At 33.5% G+C, this 20,549-nt stretch overlaps 1 protein-coding gene across 12 annotated transcripts in view; it reads right to left on the bottom strand.

Annotated features, from left to right (window-relative positions):
• The window catches only part of LOC150103132 (TOX high mobility group box family member 4-A-like), a 540,588-nt gene that overhangs the window by 44,046 nt on the left and 475,993 nt on the right, over positions 1-20,549 (bottom strand). For all 12 annotated transcript variants that reach the window (XM_090397573.1, XM_090397570.1, XM_090397578.1 and 9 more), the window contains one exon: positions 8,076-8,206. In XM_090397573.1, coding sequence (XP_090253699.1) covers positions 8,076-8,206 — 131 coding nt within the window. The remainder of the gene's footprint in view (positions 1-8,075; positions 8,207-20,549) is intronic.

The raw sequence follows: 20,549 nt of genomic DNA, 5'->3' as shown, positions 1-20,549 counted from the left end.
CTAAGTGGACTAATGCAGTGAGACCTTAGAAGACCAAACTGTAAGATCTGACAATATTGCAGTCCTCACATATAACAGACTAATTTGGAAGAAAATTACTTATGCAAGCTAGTAACGATGTAAACTTATCATGTAATATTAACATGGTATCCTATATATCCTACTCACAGAGGATACATAAAAAATTTGATGTTTTGCATCTAATTAAAACAAATCTGATGCAATAGTAAGATAACATAAACCACAACTTGTTCCTTAATGAACAAAGAAAAAAATAATTAAGCTGGTGTTATCATTTCCTTAATTTCCTGATAGAAAAAGCTATCAAGACAGCTGAGAATCACTTAGCCTCTGTTTCTAAGAAATTACACCTTATGCATTGAATTTGTATTTATTTTAGCATTTAAAGCAAGATATTCTGAAACAAAAGTAAAAAAATATGATAAAAACATGAATAACCTAATTCAAAACAAATTTGTAATGCATTTTTAAATTTTACTATCTAAAATGCCAAACCAATTATAATAGGTATTTTGTATTTTTGTATCTGAGAGATATACCCTTTTAACAATCAATTTAAATCAAAATTGAAATGCACTGAACTCCACTTAGCTAAGAGTGACTCTGTTATAGACCATGTAGAGGTAAATAATCATAAGAGCCAAATTTTGCAAAAAAACACTTAATTAAAATGAATGTGATCTGATACAATAGCAACAGTGCATAAACAGCAATTTCGCAAATGCAGTCCTCCCTTGTGGAACAAATAAAAATAATCCTAATCTTTTATAGTTTATTCAGCACAGCAAAAATTATGTGATGCAAGAATTTATTGCAAGGATATTATTATGTGAAATTATGTTTTACTATTTCCCTATTAGCATTTCAGCAAGAAATAAAATAAATGAAGCAGTATTAGTTTTAAAGTTATACACTGTAATGAAAATATAAAAATGTTTTACAATAAACACCAAAAATTGTGACATTCTTATATGTACTATCAAATGTACTGATGATGATGATGATGAATAAATGAGTTACCAATTTTAACTAAACCTAATTCTTCAGTGGGGAAAAAACTAACCACTAAACTTTTAATTCACACCAATAACTGTTATATGTTATTATATTACTAGATACATTACTAGCTCTGAGGCAAATTCTTGATTAGCCATCTTGAATTTACATCTTATTCTGCAATGCAAGTGCCGATCATTTCAATGGTGCCATGCACCATTAGCTTTTCCTTATCCCAAATAACATTAATACTTACAAATCAGCAGCTACAAACTAAAAATATAATAGGTGATTATAGTAGCATAAATAAAATCAAGCTATTAATATTATTACTAGTGCCACTAGTAGCATATCAGTCTACTTCTTTTGATATGAAATTTAAATTAAAAAAGGGGGAGAAGGGGAATTGTCTTTACTGAATTAAATAAAGTTTACTAAATCATTCACCTGAACTTTGTCCTAATGATCTGCAAACTAAGAGCCTATTCTCAACATACAGAAAATACAATCTAACATTTGTGCCTATCTTAAATCCAATTATGGTGTTTCTGAAACTATTTTCTTTCTGATAATAAACTTGGAAAAGATATAAAAGAGATCTATATGTATAGGATTACGTGAATGCATGTAGAAGTACAGCAAGTGCATACATGCATGAATTCCCCAGCCATCAGATTTACTTTAATCTATGCATGAGCAGAGATGGAAAAACTATTTTAGGTTACCAAAATATTGCACGGAAAAAAGAAAAAAAATACAATACTTTCTGAAGCAATAAAAAAAATATATATATACTCCATTACACGGAAAGATTACAAAGTCTGTTTTCATCAAGCAAGAAGTACATTTCTGTCCTCTTCAGATTTGCTTTTACATTATCAATTCCATCCAAAATCTCCATCAGAAAACAATCTTGAAGAAAATTACTACTAAAAAAATCATATTAAGCACTGTTATAGGATTATGATGTTGGATGGAGTTTTTCAATTCAGCCAGAAATGCAAATGCCATTACAATAAAGATAGAATACTACTGAACTGTAACTATGTATCTCAAGAATTAAAGCCAGCTGTTTTACATATATATTGAAACTCTCTCTCTCAAGGAAAAGATCTTGACTTGCATGAGCTGATGCCGTACTTCAGAACCCATTATAGATATGTCTTTTTTATATGCATCTCATTATACAGTTCAATATCCACTACCATTACAAGAACATCAAAACTTGTGCAGGAAGGGGGAAAAAAAAAAAAATTCACATTTACAGCATTCTGCCATTACTTTGTTTACAGTGTCCTCTGAGATTAAATGTAAATCACTGTGGAATCATTTTTCACTCCAAGTACTTCTTTCATAATTCTTGAAAATCTTCGAGTCATATTTAAAAAAAAAAATGAAAGAAAGAAAATAAAAAAGGCATTTCTCTTGCTTCTGAGACAGGTAATAAGTTTCCTATGATAAAAATGGGTGGTGAAAGATATGAATGTAGTACTTGAGGTTAATCAATTTAAAAATTGCAGAAATATTTCTATAAATATTAGTTGCAAAAAAAATATTATTAATAGCTAATTAAATTAATTTATACAGTATATTATTTGCAGAGATTTAAAATAAAAAAAAAAGAAATTAAAGCTATAAAATTCATTCCCTGGTTTTTTTCTGTGTTGTATATGCACTATTTGACATCCCTACTGGGCAGGTGTCAAACAGTACACATCTCACCTCATCATACAAAACAAATTTAAACTGTTTTTCATTAAACTGATAGGGCTATTCAAAAGTAATTTCACAACTTTCAGGGTTATTCTGAAAAATTCAATTGTATCTGAATTTTGTTTTTGTTAATTTAGGAGAACAGTACCACAATGCCAGCTATCAATGCTGTTTGCAAAGAAATCAGAGTAAAATCTCATGCACTAACATTTATCACATTGTTAGCAGTATGCTACTATGATTTATCACAACAATACTGTTTTTAAGTACTTAAGAAAAGAAATCAAATAATCCTTTTGCTTTGTGATTTGGATTAAAGTTGATATGTTTAGGTAACTTTTTATCATATTTTAAAAATAAAGATGACAAGGATACTTTCATGTATAAGATTCATACTGAAAAATTCCCATAATGGATTTGCTGGTCACATAAAATGTCAAAGTTTTAATATAACTGGAAACAACATTAAGCACTTAATATCCTACTTATCTAGCAGAATCACTTAACTCAGCAATAAACATATTACAGGAGAAAATTTTTACCATATGTTAAATCCTAGTTCTGCTGTCACAGCAGCAAAGAGCGAGCCAATAATCTTTAGCCATAAAGAATGGAAATTATGCTTGGGATCAACATATTTAAATAATAACTTCAGTTTTTAGAAGAGCCCCAGTTGTGTACTCATTATAATGTTTATCAACTCACAAAGAGATGGAGTTATTTAGCATTCACAAAGAGTATAACACACACATACGCACACACACACTGAAATTGGTTCTGCTAAATGGATTCTGTAAGGAAGTTCCAAGTTATTATTTTATTTGACCCTTAAATTTTCTTTCTGTATAAACAGTGCCAGCAGGATTAAGAATGCTAGGGGAACTCAAATAGCTGTGTGCTATTATTAATGACCATTTATATGCACTACACTGAAAAAACACAAAAGCACTTCCAGGAAAATGGGATCATTAATCTTGGAGGCTTCCATTCAAAGACAATATTTATGATCACATATTCACTTACATACAGGCAAAACTTTAATCTAACAGAATGGCCTGGGCTTAGATGTGAACATTTGGTGCAATAGCTAGCTGGTATATATTGCTGATGAACAACATTCATGGCTGGTTATTATCTCTAGTTATAGCCTCCAAGTTTCTTGACTGAGAACTTTGAGAATACTGCAAACTGCTCCCTAGACTACAGCTACAACTGAAATAATATAATGGGTATTGCAAGAATGTAAGAAACTATTTTGCATTTGAGGATAGAAATAAAATTATGCCCAAAACCAAGTAGGCTGGGGGGGGGGGATTTTCTTGGCTTTTATTTGAACTCCTGTATTTTATTTTTAGCACAGAATTTTTTTTCATGTTTAATAATTGGTATGATTAAAGTTCAATATGAAAAACTGATTACAACCTGGGCTTATTTTTTCCATTACAGAAATTAAATGTTAATAGTTGTGGAAGGAATTTTTTCTTTTTAATCAAAACACACTGCTTTAAGACTCTGAAGCTCTATCCAATGGTTCTCAGTTCTTTTTTAACAGAAAGAAATCCAAAAATTATTTGTTTCCTAATAAAACTAGAAATTAGCAATTTATCCAGTGCTGGATATACATCAATATTAACAACAAACATGAGATACTACTACTCCATTTGACAAAGTATATTAAAATTGTGAATAGCAAAAACATCTAAGCATTTATTAAAGTAATCATTAGATTTTATCTATAATTACATTAATGCATTCACTGTATCTTAATTTAATCCAGCAATTTTATTGGGATTTTATAACTATTCACAATTTTGTGGCAAAAAATGCTGTTAAGTCTGCTGTCAGTTTTTAACTCAATCTGTGTTTTAAGCTTTAGTTTTCTAAATAGCCATTTAGAAATTCTTTCTTTACATGGAAGCCATAAAACTTATTTCTCATTAGAATAACACTATGCTTTCATCAGAACTTTTTTTAGGTAAAACTGATGTATATGAAAACAATTACCAGTGGGGATTACCTTTATTAAAATTACATTATGAGATTTCTAAAACCAAACAACTTTACAAGAATGTGCAAATATCAACTACTTGGATAAATGAATAAATGATGTGGAAAGTTATTATTATTATTATTATTATTCCGGGCGACTCCAGGGAGTCCTCAGACTCATCGAGGGAGGCCCTAAACATCATGTCCAAACAACTATACGACATTCTCACAGTACCTATCATACCTTGCCTTGAACTCGCTCACCATCATAGCACCCACAACACACTCTGGCAGCTTATTCCACTCGTTTACCACCAAGTAAAGAACCCAGCTCTAACACCCCTGCTAACCACACTCTTGCCCAGCTTCCATAGGTGTCCCCTAGTTCTTCCACCACCAGTCCTGATCTCAAAAATATCTTCTGAATTAATCCTATAGAATCTCTTTAGCAATTTAAATGTCTCAATCATATCTCCCCTTTTCCACCTATCAACTAGTTTCTGCAACCCACAAATCTTCAACCTATTCTCATATGGTTCATTCCATAGACCTACTATCATCTTAGTCACTCGCCTCTGGATCCTCTCCACCTCCCCATCAAGAAGGAACCGAGGTGACCATATCTGGGCACAGAAGTTTCAGTTAAAATGATTTTTTTTTTTTTTAAATGTGATGTCCACTCATGAAAGGTTATATGCAAATCTATAATACATTTTTTGAATAACGGCTTCATATAATTAAAAATTTAAAGTAAAAAAATTTTAAATACAAAATAAAATATTCGTAGCCTGCCCATGCTACAAATAACTGCTTCACACGTGTAAGAGAAAACTAAATATAATTTATTACTCCTATATATTTTGCTCAATATGTCATGAGCTTCTTTCAGGAAGAAGCCAGAAAAACTGGTAACAACATTTAAATTGTGAATGCAAGAACGAGTCACACAGCATGTGTATAATACCAGGTGTCTCAGTTGCAGCTGTCCAATAGGAGAAAATGCTATTAGAGTTCAGATGTGAGGAAAATGTATAATTAATCAATTAATTTTAAAATAATAAACAATTAACAGCAATCACTTCCCAAAATTGTTTACTTTTATATATTTAATATAAAATAATAAATAAATAAAAATATAAAAAAATTATAAACAATTTTGGTAAGTGATTGCTGTTTAGTATTTATATTCTTTATTTATTATTTTAAAATTAATTATACATTTTTCTTACACCTCTGAACTCTAATAGCATTTCCTCCTACCAGACAGCTGCAAGTGAGATGGATGATATACACATGCTGTATAACCTGTTCTTGCATTCACAATTTAAACGTTCTTACCAGTTTTTTTTTGTCCTCTCCATGAAAGAAGCTCATGACATGTTGAGCAAAAAATATATATACAGTATATATATATATATATATATATATATATATATATATATATATACACACACACACACACAGTATATATATATAGGAGTAATAAATTATATTTAGTTTTCTCTTACACGTGTGAAGCAGTTATTTGTAGCATGGGCAGGCTACGAATATTTTATTTTGTATTTTAAATTTTTTTACATGGTCCAGAAACTGCTCTAGAGACCAAACATCACATACAAAATCAATTTTTAAAAACATTAAAAAAATTTTAATTAACCATGAAATAAAGTTACCCTTCAACTCATGCTTCAAAAATCCTTTACTACACCAGTTTTCCCCAAAGGGCTATAACCTCCAAGTATACAAAAACAGCAACATTTTTTTTTTAACCCATGGCACAAGATGAATTTGCAACATCTTGTGTGTGGGGGTTGAAACATACATATATAAAATCTGAAACACTTAAATTAATATGCATAATACACAATACAGTGCTCAAAAACTATACTGAACTGATAGAATAAATAACAGAGAAATAAATAATTTAAATAGGACAACAGAAGCTTTGAAGAATAATTTTCAGAACAAAAAGGCATGAAGTATCTGAAAATATTATTACACTATTTTTACATTCTGATGATTCTGAAACATTTTCAATTTAAACTCCCACAATTATCATTAAGTCTGTCTTAATAAACATCAAATTATTTTTATAATTCTTTACTTTTAATTTCTTGAGTATAATGAGCTCTTTGGAGTCTGGTTATTTGAATTTTTTTATTTTTTTTTTTTGATAATTTTATTTCAGAGAGTTTTGCATTTATGCATAATTTTTTTCTCATCTGTGCATTTATGCATACTTGTTTTGTTTGCATTTCTTTCATCATATACATGGAAATTGCTATAAAGATTGTTATCATTTTATATATATATATATATATATATATATATATATATATATATATATATATATATACACATACACACACACACATGGAATATGCTAATATATCTACTCTATAATATAAAATGATAAGGCTTTTTTGTAATGTTTTTTGTCAAGTTATTTGAAATGTTTTGAAACTCAGAGCTACCCTGAGTGTCGAGTGTTCAAAATTCGAGTCATCAGAATTCAAGGAGAGCAGGCCTACCAGTCTGGAACCTGGGGGGGGATCCCCCTTTCGAGTCTTCAAAATTCAAGGAGAACCGGCCTACCAGTCCGGAACTGGGGGAGGGGGGCATCAGGCCCCCCCCTAGTATGTGTATATATTAGTATATTCCGTGAATTTTCTTGCACTGGGAACACCTATATCTTTAAAATAAGCTATTATTATAAACATCAGATTATCTAGATATGTTTGTAATTTTAACAAAGTAGGTAGACTTAAAATACACTCTGATGAAAAATTACCAAATAATTTTAACAAGTTATTGATATAATTTTGCTTAGGTGTATCTCAGAAATTAACTATATTTAAAATTAAATGGTATCATACACTATTTTGTGCACAAACAAAATACCAAATGCACATCACTAACAGCTGTGATAAAATGGAGCATTAATGAAGTAGAGATGACGAAAGCACAAATATCAGACATGGCAAATTCTCTGTGACATGTGAAACACTGGTAATTTGTTATTAATACTTTTAGGGGAATCAGAATGTTTTTTTCTTTAAAAAGATTTTAAAAAATAGTGAGAAGGATGAGAAAAAAAAATTTATGGACAATTTCATGCTGCTTTTAAGCCTAATATGACAAACAACTCATCTCTCCTATACTACGCATAAGTTGCTTATCAGTAGTTTCTATGGTAGTATTTCTGTTATTTGCTTTCATAGCAGGCATCTGTTAAAAATATCTTATGGATTATATGAAAACTAGAACATATGGAATGGCAATATTTAATCTTTCTGAATGACATATACAATAATAACAATTCTGAATAATATCTATACAAAAACAAGAATAATTACTTTTGTGGTTCATTGGGATCCCTTTTTTTTTTCTTCTTGGGAACTTTGGGCTTCTTATTGTTGCCATTTTTGCTTACAATAGAACTTGTATCAACAGGTTCAGGAGATGGTCTTTTTATTCCACCAACAAGCTAAAAACAAAACGAGAAGAGGGAGAGAGATAAACTGCAATTATTTGTATGACAATTCCCAAGACCATTAAAATATTAAACTTGAAATGTCTGTATATTCACACAGACAACAGAAGTCTTATGTTACTGATGATAGCAATGTCTTATGGCTCAAGGTACAAGCATGTATGGGGGATTTTAAAGAGGAAATAACACTAAAAATTAGTATCCCATTAAAAAGAATGTGTCAGATGCAAATTGTAGACTCACATATATGAATATTACTAGGAAAAGTGAGTGTGAAAATATCTTCAGTTTCAAATCTCAGAAACTAAGAGGCAAAATCTCAAGGAAAGATGGTAAAGTTTCTGATCAGTAAGTTGGGATATACTCTTAGATGATGTAGGGGAAAGTAGCTACACAAGTCTTGAAAGATTTTGGAAACAATACAGAAGATAAATTATGAAGATGGCAAATGTTTTGAAGGCTACTAAAATAAGCTTAGAAGAAAGAGTACTATAAAAGGAATCCAAGAGATTCCTTTTTTATGCAGATGATATTTTTTATAAATAAATCTGCTACAAGACTTCAAGAGGCTTTAGGCTTGTGAAAAATTATGGAAATCGGTAATCAAAATATTGAAGCTACGAACATAGGGAGGAAAATAGAACATAACTGTATTTTCAGTTATGAACCATAGAATAAGTTAGACATTTTAGCAATTTAGGCACTTTTTTTTTTTAAAGCACAGTAACAAATTAAATATGGAAACACATAATAGAATATATGCTGAATATATATATATATGAATACTGCTACAAAATCTAGGTGATGAGACAAAAACCTTACTCTATCAATTAATAGCCCAAATCTATGATAGAGGAGAAATACCAAAGGAGTTTATGAAATCAACCATAATACCAATACCAAAAAAGAATAATGCAAACAAATGCAGCCAATTTAGAATAATAGCTTTAATCCCACATGTTAGCAAAATTCTGCTAAAAATTATTCAAAATAGAATTTATTCAAAAATAGATTATCTATTGGATGAAGACCAATTTGGATTCGGAAAGAATAAAGGAACAAGAGAGGCAATACTCTGTTTAAGAACAATAATAGAGAGAAGATTAGACCTTAGTCAAAATACTTACATTTGCTTCCTTGATTTAGAGAAAGCATTTGATAAAGTAAACCAGCAAATACTCCTAAATTGTCTAACTAATATCGGCATAGATTTGAGGGATAGGAAAATAATTTATCAAATTTACAAAAATCAAAGTGGACGGATTAAAATCAATGATAAGGAGAAAATAATATATATCAGGAGTGGAGTAAGACAAGGATGTATACTTTCACCACTTATTTAATTTATATATTGAAAAGGCCATTCAGGAAACTAAAGATAAAATAAATAGTGGCATAAAGATAAATGGTGAGCAAGTCATGTGTATAAGTTTTGCTGATGACATAGCCCTTGTAGCAGAAAACATAAGAATGTTAAAAACAACTAGAATTACTAAATAATAACCTTGAAAAATAGAAAATGAAAATCAACACAGATAAGACTAAAATAATTGTTACAGGCAAAATCCCTATCAATACAGAGCATATAGACATCAGCAGGGAACAAATAAAACAAGTGACACGTTTTAAATATTTAGGTAGCCTAATAACAGAAGATGGCAGAACAAGAGAAGACATAAGATCAAGAATAAACAACGCAAAAAAGCCCAATTCTCTAAGATGAAAAGCATTTTAACAGGAAACCTCAACCTACAATTGAAAAAAAAATTAGTAAAGACATTGATATGGAGCATTGCACTGTATGGATGTGAAACCTGGATTCTAGGCAGAGAAGATGTAAGAAGATTGGGGGCTTTTGAAATGTGGTGCTGGCGTCACATGAACAAAATAAAATGGACAGAAAAAAAACCAAAACAACAAGTCCTGAGAGAGATAAATGAAACAAGAACTCTAATAAAATCGATCAAAATTAGAAGAGATAGGTGGTTTGGACATATACTTCGACATGATGGACTTGTGAAAAGAATAACTGAAGGCAAAATAGAGGGGAAAAGAAGAATAGGCAGACCAAGGAAAAGCTTTCTTGACCAAGTCAAAGACAGCATGGATTTGAGGAGTTACCAGGAGGTTAAGAAGAAAGCCAATGACAGAGCAGAATGGAGGAAATTGCTGCTGAGCTACCAGTCCCAAGACTGGTGCAACTAATGATGATTGATGATAATAGAATAAGTAAGACTAGTATGGAGAAAGAGAAAAAATCAACCAAAAGTGCTCAAAGACTCAAATCCTATCTATAGTTTCACAGACAACAGTACACTCCATTCCTCCTTTTCATTTGACAAGCCTTGTAGTGCCCAGTTGCTAGCACCTTCAAGATCCAGCATAATCAATGTTCGGAGCTCCAATCTCCTAACCATGATATATTTCAATGCCACCAAAACTCAGGCCTGTCTAATCTTCAGCAAGAATGCAAATTTTGTATAAACAAAAAGTGAACATCCATAATATTCTTTAAGTTTCAAATCACATTTGAAAACTCCATTTCTGAATAAAAATATATCAGATGTAATCTACAACTTAAGCATAATAATATAATTTTACTTCTTGAACACTCCACAAAATGTATTCCAAGTGGAATGACAATTATTAGCATTTAAGTAAAAAAAATAAAATTTATGTCATGCTCCCCTTGGTCATTAAGTAATTAGACAAGAAGATAGACTTTTCATAAACTAGATTAATTAGATTTTTTAGGGGATTCAGCCAGAAATCATTTTTTTCTGGCCATTAAATGCACACAGTCTAATGGTTTCAAATATCACACAATAGATTTAATTAAATGCCATTAATTATATTTGTGAAACCTGCAAATATTCATTTTCTCTTAATGATGTATATCAACTTCAGTATACCTGCAGATGCAAAATGGTAGCAATTAGATGTACTTATAATTAAAGTGCTGTGACACCCAACTTTGATAACAATTTAATCGTTTTGTTCTCTTCTTATCATAAAAAAAGACATTTTAATGAAAGTAAACTTTCTGAAGCTAAGCAAATGAAATGCTTTTTTTTTATTTGTTTTGTAACATACACTGACAGCAAAAGAATTAATTTAATTATCTTCTCATCACTTCATAATGGAATGGACCAGACTTCTAATTGTTATTTCTTTACATAAGCATTACCTTCTTTAAACATTAAGAATAATAAAATGGAAAAAAAAAAAAAAAAGAAGTTAAAACCACTAAGAATTAACATAAAAAAGAAACAATAGGAAACAAAGGAAATATGACAAAATGGCTTATTCCACTGAATGTCCATCTGACTGCCATATTCCTTTTCAGAAAGACAGATGAACATTGACAGTATAACTAAAAATGCATCAAACAATACATGTAATTTTCTCCCTTATTCTTTTCTACTACCATATATATTATCCTCTATATATATCATATCAGTTTTTGTAGTGCTGATTATGAAATACTTGCAGGATTATTGTTCAGTGTGGGGAACAGGGAGAGAGAGAGAGAAAATCATTATGAATGATGGTTTCCATTCCCAAAATGTCATAAGACTAACTTATCCATGGACATTTATCTAAATGTTTTCATTTGCATCATAGGTGAAACAAATGAAAACAGTTCTCAGGGCATACGTTTTAAATCTTATTTCGCAACAATATTTTATTACTATTAGAGATGTACCAAATAATCAGTTTTGCTTTGGTATTTGGCACAGTTTTCAAATATTCAGCTGAACCTGAATAAGTAGAAAGAATAGGCATTTAGCCTGCTGAACCAAAAAATTCCGGTTACATGCATAATAATAAACACAAGGAATCAGGAAAAGCTTCTGTGCAACTGCATTCAAAGGCTAGTTGCCTTTGCTATGGCACTTTCTTCGGTGTTTTCATTGTAGTTTATATTATCAGTTAAAATCTGCTTATATCATGAAGTACCAAAATTTGTCTTAAATACTGAAAAAGAGTAGCTTTGGCCATGAATAATAAAAAAATTTCATTATTTATAAGAACATTACAAAAAAAATGCAACATGTAAAATATCTGGCTAATAAGAATAAAAGAAGTACACATCTATGATTAATCATATAAAACACGAGCATAGCGATTAATTTATAAAACAAAACAATGAAATATTATTATTATTACGGGTGACACCAAGGAGTCCTTAGACTCATCAAGGGAGGCCCTAAACATCATGTCCATCACAACTATTCAACATTCACACAGTATCTATCATACTTTGCCTTGAACTCATTCACTGTCATAGCACCCACAACAGATTCTGGCAGCTTGTTACACTCATTCACCACTCTAAAAGTAAAAAAACCCAGCTCTAACACCCTTACTAACCACACTCTTGCCCAGCTTCCATGGATGTCCCCTAGTCCACCCACCACCAGTCCTGTTCTCAAAAATATTCTCTGAATTAATCCTATAGAAACCCTTCAGCAATTTGAATGTCTCAATCATATCTCTCCTTTTCTGCCTATCAACCAATTTCTGCAACCCACAAATCTTCAACCTGTTTTCATAAGGTTCATTCCATAGACCTGCTATCATCTTGGTCACTTGCTTCGGAATCCTCTCCACCTCCTTCCCATCAAGAAGAAACCTAGGTGACCAAATCTGGGCACAGTAGTCGAGATGAGGTCTTATCAAGGCTTGATACAGAGGAACAATAACTTGCTTGTCTCTGCTCGTCAAAGTATTTTTCAGCAACCAAGTGATTTGATGAGCTGATTTAGCCACTTTTGCAATTTGTCCCCTAAACTTCAACTCGATATCCACCAACACTCCGAAGTCCCTGGCCTCATCAATCTCCTGGAGTAGAGTTCCACCAATGTGATATACTGCTGCTAATCTTTTCACCCCAAAATGCATAACCTTACATTTTGTCACATTAAATTGACCTCCAATCTATTCAAATCATCCTGCAAAATTTTGACATCTTCTGTCAAAAAACTTGCCCTACCCAACTTTGCATCCTCAGCGAACAAATGAACCGTCCCTCTCAGTTCCTCCCCTATATCGTTAATGAACAAATTAAACAGCAGTGGTCCAAGAACAGAACCCTGTAGCACACCACTAGTCACAGGCCGTTTTTTGGACTCTACTCCTGAGTAAACTACTCTCTGGTATCTCTCCATCAACTGCCTTCCTATTCATCTCACCAACCCTATATTCCCATATGTTGCAGTTTATGGATTAGAATTCCATGTGGTATCCTGTCAAAGGCCTTAGCCAGGTCCACCAGTATCACTGTAAACCCATTACCCTTATCTAGTTCAGCCGTCACTGTGTTATAAAACCTGAGCAAGTTACTGAGGCATGATCTACCCTTCACAAAACCATGCTATCCCCCATACAGTATCTCATTTTCATCAATCCATTCCTGTATTTTTCCCTTGACTACTTTCTCCAAGACCTTGACAACGATTCCTGATATGCTGATTGGTCGGTAATTTGCAACAGTAGTCTTGGATCCTCCTTTATGCAGTGGAACCATTTTCCCCTCTTTCCACACCTTCAGGACTAAACCAGACCCGAGACTCAGATTAAACAATATGGTCAAGGGCACCAACAATTCTTTAGCCGCTTCACGTAAGACCCGTGCTGGTATACCATCCAATCCCACAGATGTATTCACATTAAGGTTCTGTAATAGACTATTCACTTCCACTTCATTCATCACAATTCCCGTATAAGCTAATGGTTCCTTCATTCTTTCAGTGTCACCACCTGGATGATATATTCTTGCAAAGTGCTCACTCAGTAAGTCCACTATATCGACTGATTCAGTAACCTCCCTACCATTTGCATTCCTTAAAATCATTCTGCCATGTACAGTTTTTCTTTTACTTGCAGCATATTGAAAGAAATGTTTGGGATTCTCATTAGCTTGCATGGCTAATTTCCTTTCATAATCCACTTTTGCTTTTCTTACCACACTCGTTACCCTTCTGGCCTGTGCTTTATACCGGTCGTGTGCCTGCAGGTCACCTTTCTCCTTAAATTCCTTCCCCAGTTGTTTCTTTTTTTGCAACTCAAGTTTAATGGTGTTATTCATCCATTTTAACCCCTACTTGATTTACTAATTGGACTCTAGGTATACAGTCAGCAATAACCTTCTGCAAATGCTCCTTGACCACTTCCCATGCCCTATCAACATCCAGCCTGTGAAGTTTTACATGCCATGGCACTGAACCAAGCAATCTCCTAAGCTTGTCATACTTGCCAGCATGTAATTCCACATGTACCCTATCTTAATAGAAAATTTCACACATTTAGCCCCTCCCATGTCAAGACCCTATGATCACTCTCACTAATAGGTGGCAACATGGTTATATTCATTACAGTCAAATTCTCAGATGCCATTACTAGGTCAAGCACTCTCGAACCCCTAGTATTTTCCATTGCATGCTGTCTCAGACATTTATCCCTTAGTAACTGAATAAAATCCAGTTCCTTCCTCACATGTGTCCTCTCCTCCTTCCAATCAATGTTACTATAGTTGAAATCCCCCATAATAATTACCCTCCTTCCACTCATTTCATCAATTTGAGTATGCATACCATCTCCACCATCTATTCCATCACCTGGTCTATAGCAGCACCCAACTGTACATTTTGTTCCGTTAGTCTCAATCTCACACCAAATAGCCTCAAATGAACTCTTTTCACTATCCTGCAATACAACTTCTATTCTCCTTGGCTGCAGTTCATCAGCTATCATCAATAACACTCCTCTCCCCATTTTATTCTCTCTGTCCCTCCTGAACACACTATACCCTACACATTCTATACCACTAACTATATCATCTTCTGTCAGTCATGTTTCACTAATGCCAATAACCTGTGGCCAGGAAGAGCCAACCAAGGCCAAAAATTCTTCCTTCTTGTTCCTAATACTCCTGGCATTAGTATACATGAAATGCAGCGGTCCATTTGTCCCACCGTTATACTAACTATCTCATTCTGCTTTCCTGTCCTTAGTACTCGCTCGGGCTCATTATATACATTCTTACACTCAACTGCCTCACTGATGTCTGTATATCCACTTCTTCCCCTCCTTAATAGTTCTAATTTCCCTGATTTTGCACATCCACTCTCACTTCACTCAACAACACTTTTTTCAGTCTTCGCACACCAAATCATCCATTCAAATGTAAGCCATCCATCTTTTACAAATCCTTTCGCTCATCAAACTCCACACCACACCGTCTGCATAACCTGCGCATAGTCATTTGCGATTATGGCCCTCCTTCTAAACTCCTCTCTGTCATACCATGGCAACAGACTCACTATCCTAACTCTATCACCATTTTCTTTTGCTACTTCTAATAATTCCATTAAGTCCTCTCTCATATCAAATTTATCTCCTTTCAAATCATTCGTTCCTGCTACAACTATCATTTCTTTCACCCTTTGCTTTTGTGCTCTAATACTCTCACTCACATCCTTAATTTTCAATATCAAATAATATCAAACCATATACATGTCAAGACCAGTAAACAGTCAGAATCTGAACTAAATCCACTGAAACAGCAAACGTAACTTGATGTTAATGAATAATCTGAAGAGAAAAGAAAAAAAAAGCAGTTGACAAACAAAGAAAATCTTTACATTATGACATGGCTGAAAAGACTGCACAAGATAACAGATCAGTCATGTTCAATTGTTCAAAAAAAGATTTACAATGCTAATTGAGTAAACTTTTTTTCCATAGTACAATTTCCCAGAGAAATTTCTTTTGGCACTAGCTACCAGTACATTCACTGAAAGTTTGTTTTTCAGAAGCCAGAAATATTTATAAAGAAACCCGATGTAGACTTCTTCCCAAAATGCTGAAAAATTCCTCTTCTTACATCATAATTTATTGTTAATTCATTTTGATTAATAAATCCATAATTATTCTCTGTATTTTCACAATTAAAAATTAAAGTTCAATTAATATTTTTATTTTGTTATTTGAGGAAATTATACTGTATTGCTCTTTTACTAAATAAATGTTCTCTATAAATTTAATGAGGGTTTTATTACATTGAAATGGAGCATATCCAACCATATTTTATAGCCAAATGTAGAAAGAAATTTAAAGTTTTGAAAACTGACCAGAAAACTAATGAGAACATAACCTTCGGCATCGGAGTTGCCTCAGTTTGCACTATTTAAAAGAGCATGAACTCTGCCCCCAGGAGCCTCCACCAGAGCGTATCAAGACATGCTGGAACGTGTGGTCCTGAACAACACCTTGTTTCATGGTAGGCAGTGGACTTTCCAACAAGACAACCCCTGCACACAGGGTGAGGACTACATAACAGTGGTTGGAGGCGAATGTGTCCAAGAAGGGGAGGGAGATTACAAACATTGAGTGCTACTATATGCATGTTATGGTTTGCACTAAAGGATATAAATGATTTACTGATAGATTAAAGTTTATGTGCTATTCAAGTTGTAACAGTATTTATGCCTATTATACATACATTTAATCACAAAATATGGATGGGAACATAATATCCTCCTTTTAATATCTAATGCCAAAATGAACCTCTGGTTCCACACTTTAATACTTGACATCATTATTACTTTTAGGGAAAGCAAAACTTACTTTTGCTTGTCACCAAAGAAGAGCCTAAAAGACTTCATTTCAATGATTTAAAATAAGTTAATTTAGTTTAATTCTTTATCCAAGTGTAAGCAAAAAAGTTTGCGCCTGAAGTATCTTCAGGACTGGGGAAAACTCGCGGCAAAGGTGGACGAAGTTCACATCACTTGCCTTAGTATCCCATAATGCAAAACACATCTTCTTGCGGACATGTATAATAATACTATGCATTATGAGAAGGGTCACTACCAGATCAGTTTTGACCTTTATTGACCCTTCTCATAATGCATAGATTATATATGTCCGCAAGAAGATGTGCTTTGCATTATGGGATACTAAGGCAAGTGATGCATCCGCGCAGTTAGCTGAGTGGTTACGTGCTCCGCAACCATATGCCTGGGAAAGGAGTGTCTTACATCCAATAAATTAATTTAGTTTAATTCTTTATCCAAGTGTAAGCAAAAAAGTTTGCGCCTGAAGTATCTTCAGGACTGGGGAAAACTCGCGGCAAAGGTGGACGAAGTTCACATCACTTGCCTTAGTATCCCATAATGCAAAACACATCTTCTTGCGGACATGTATAATAATACTATGCATTATGAGAAGGGTCACTACCAGATCGGTTTTGACCTTTATTGACCCCACTGAAGAAACCTCAATAAAGGTCGAAACCGGTCAGGGTAGTGACCCTTCTCATAATGCATAGATTATATATGTCCGCAAGAAGATGTGCTTTGCATTATGGGATACTAAGGCAAGTGATGCATCCGCGCAGTTAGCTGAGTGGTTACGTGCTCCACAACCATATGCCTGGGAAAGGAGTGTCTTACATCCAATTCTCATCGCTGACGTGAGGAGCTAAGGATCTTTCTCAGATATTTTTTGTTATATGGGAGGTGGGGAGAGAACATGGAACATCCATGGAAGTTAAATTTATTTGCAGTCAAGAAAGGGTTAAGAGCTAGGTTTTTCTCCCAGAGAGCAGTGAGTGAATGAATGAGTTTAATAGTTTGCCTTCAGGGGTAGTGAGTGCATCTAGTGTGAATGAATTTAAGGGATGGCATGATAGCTGGCTTGGGTGATTTATAGCCTACCTCAATGAGTCCTACCTGAATGACTCCCTGGAGATCTCTGATAATAAATAAATAAATAAATAAATATATATATATATATATATATATATATATATAGAGAGAGAGAGAGAGAGAGAGAGAGAGAGTTTGAAATAAAGATCAGAGAGGTTAAGGGGGATAAAAATCCCTTGTTTTTCAGCCAGTAAGCGAAACTAAGATCGAAAACTACGATCTGAACGTTTCATGCCGACAAACTGTCAGCGGATCCAAGCGTAAGTGACCACTTGGTAGTGCCACACCAAGGCAACTCGTTGCAAAGGTGGAGCAAGATCCCTCACTATTCTTGATATTTTCTCATAACGTAAAAACACACAGCTCCTAGGAGATGTGGTACTGTTTTACATTATGAGGAGAGGTCACTACCCAGACCGGTTTCAACCTTTTTTGAGGTCTCATCAGTGAGTAGCTAGACCTTGAATATCAGAGTTTAAGTGCAAAGAACTTACATACTTTTGCTATACGATTGCCAGAAAGGTGTGTCACTATATTATATTATAACATATTATAACTAAGATGAAAAGCCAAAGTGTTTTTACATTATGAGAAAATATCAAGAATAGTGAGGGATCTTGCTTCACCTTTGCAACGAGTTGCCTTGGTGTGGCACTACTAAGTGGTCACTTATGCTTGGATCCGCCGACAGTTCGTCAGCATGAAACGTTCAGATTGTAGTTTTCGATCTGAATTTCACTTACTTGCTGAAAAACAATAAGGGATTTTTATCCCCATCAACTTATCAACCTCGCCAGAAAAAAATAGCCATTTGTCTTTTCATCTTAGTTATAATATGTTATAATATAATATAGTGACACACCTTTCTGGCAATCGTATAGCAAAAGTATGCAAGTTCTTTGCACTTAAACTCTGATATTCAAGGTCTAGCTACTCACTGATGAGACCTCAAAAAAGGTTGAAACCAGTCTGGGTAGTGACCTCTCCTCATAATGTAAAACAGTACCACATCTCCTAGGAGCTGTGTGTTTTTACATTATGAGAAAATATCAAGAATAGTGAGGGAGCTTGCTCCATCTTTGCAACGAGTTGCCTTGGTGTGGCACTACCAAGTGGTCACTTATGCTTGGATCCGCCGACAGTCCGTCGGCATGAAACGTTCAGATTGTAGTTTTCGATCTTAGTTTCGCTTACTGGCTGAAAAACAATAAGGGATTTTTATCCCCCTTAACTCAACAACCTCGCCAGGAAAAAATAGCCGTTTGGCTTTTCATCTTAGTTATAAAGACCAGAGAGCTTAACAGAATATTCTCCTTGGTAATGGAGTTGCCTTTCTCCAACATTTGGCTATGGAATATGGATTGATCTGTTTTTATTTTACAATGCCTAAATGAATACTTTTAGGCTTTTCTGTGAAAATTACTCTTACTCACCGATCACAGTTCACTTATGAAAAATACAACTCTACTAGAGGATTGTGTTAAGGATAGTTGAAAGTTAACCCTTTCAACTATCAAACATCACATGAAATTAAATGGCTTCTCCGAAAAAACTACACACATCTGTTCGATTCCTACAATCCAATCCAGAACAACAAAGAATCAATACGTCGAGTTCCATTTCCATATATTTCCGGGATTTCAGAACCAATTTCAAGAATTCTGAAGAAATATGATTTAACAGCTACTTATATCCCTATTAACAAAATATCCACCTATTTCCCCTCTTCTAAAGATAAACGCTCAACTATGTCTCTGCCTGTATATCAAGTTCATTGTAACTGCAATCTGTTGTACTTTGGACAAACCGGATGCTCTATAGAAAAAAGAATACAAGAACATCAATCATACATTCTTCACAAATCCGATAAGTCTGGAATGGCATAGGTTAGAGAAAAGCCACAACATTCTCTGGTCCAAGACTCGCCTTCTACACAGATGTCGCTATAAATCTGAACACCTATTCAAAGAGAGTGCTAAGGCCTTACTTCAACACCCTAACTTGAATCGAAATGATTGTATATCCTTGTCAAAAATATGGGAAAGTTTAATCCGGATAACACACATTTTTTTTTTTTTTTTTTAATTGAGACCTTTAATTCTTACATTAGTCTAATGTTATCTTTAATTGAATTTATAAATTAAGATTGCTATATGAAATTGTGAATTAATACCTATAATTTAATCATCACTCTGATGAAATTTACCTCTCTTTAATGCTTAGCAATGTAACATAACGAGGCTCTTTTGAGTGATCAATTGTTTGTATTCCACTTTGTAAAAACTGTTGCTATCAAGCCACTGAGGATGGTCTGTTAGTTTCAGACTGAAATATTTGGCAAACATTAAAATATTCTTGTGTTAACGTGTTTATAATTCTTAATTTAATGTCACAAGTGTCTCTCAAGAATAACATACATATATGTCATCCCTCGACTTGCGTCCGGGTTCCGTTCCATCAGGCAGGACGTAAGTCAATACATTAAATCAACAGAGTTATAGGGGGTTAGGGACTTAACAGTAATAAGTATACTGTCATTTTAATTTTTAAACCTTATTATAAAACTGTACCGTGTGCTACTGCCACTAAAAAACAGGAGAACAATCACCCAAATCTTCCTCCAC

This window comes from Typopeltis vanoorti, chromosome 9, assembly GCF_054136105.1.
Source record: "Typopeltis vanoorti isolate ZY-2024b chromosome 9, IOZ_Tvanoo_1.0, whole genome shotgun sequence".
Classification (NCBI taxonomy): Eukaryota; Metazoa; Arthropoda; class Arachnida; order Uropygi; family Thelyphonidae; genus Typopeltis; species Typopeltis vanoorti.
The sequence above is the reverse complement of the archived record's forward strand: the minus strand, read 5'-3'. Positions and strand labels throughout refer to the sequence as shown.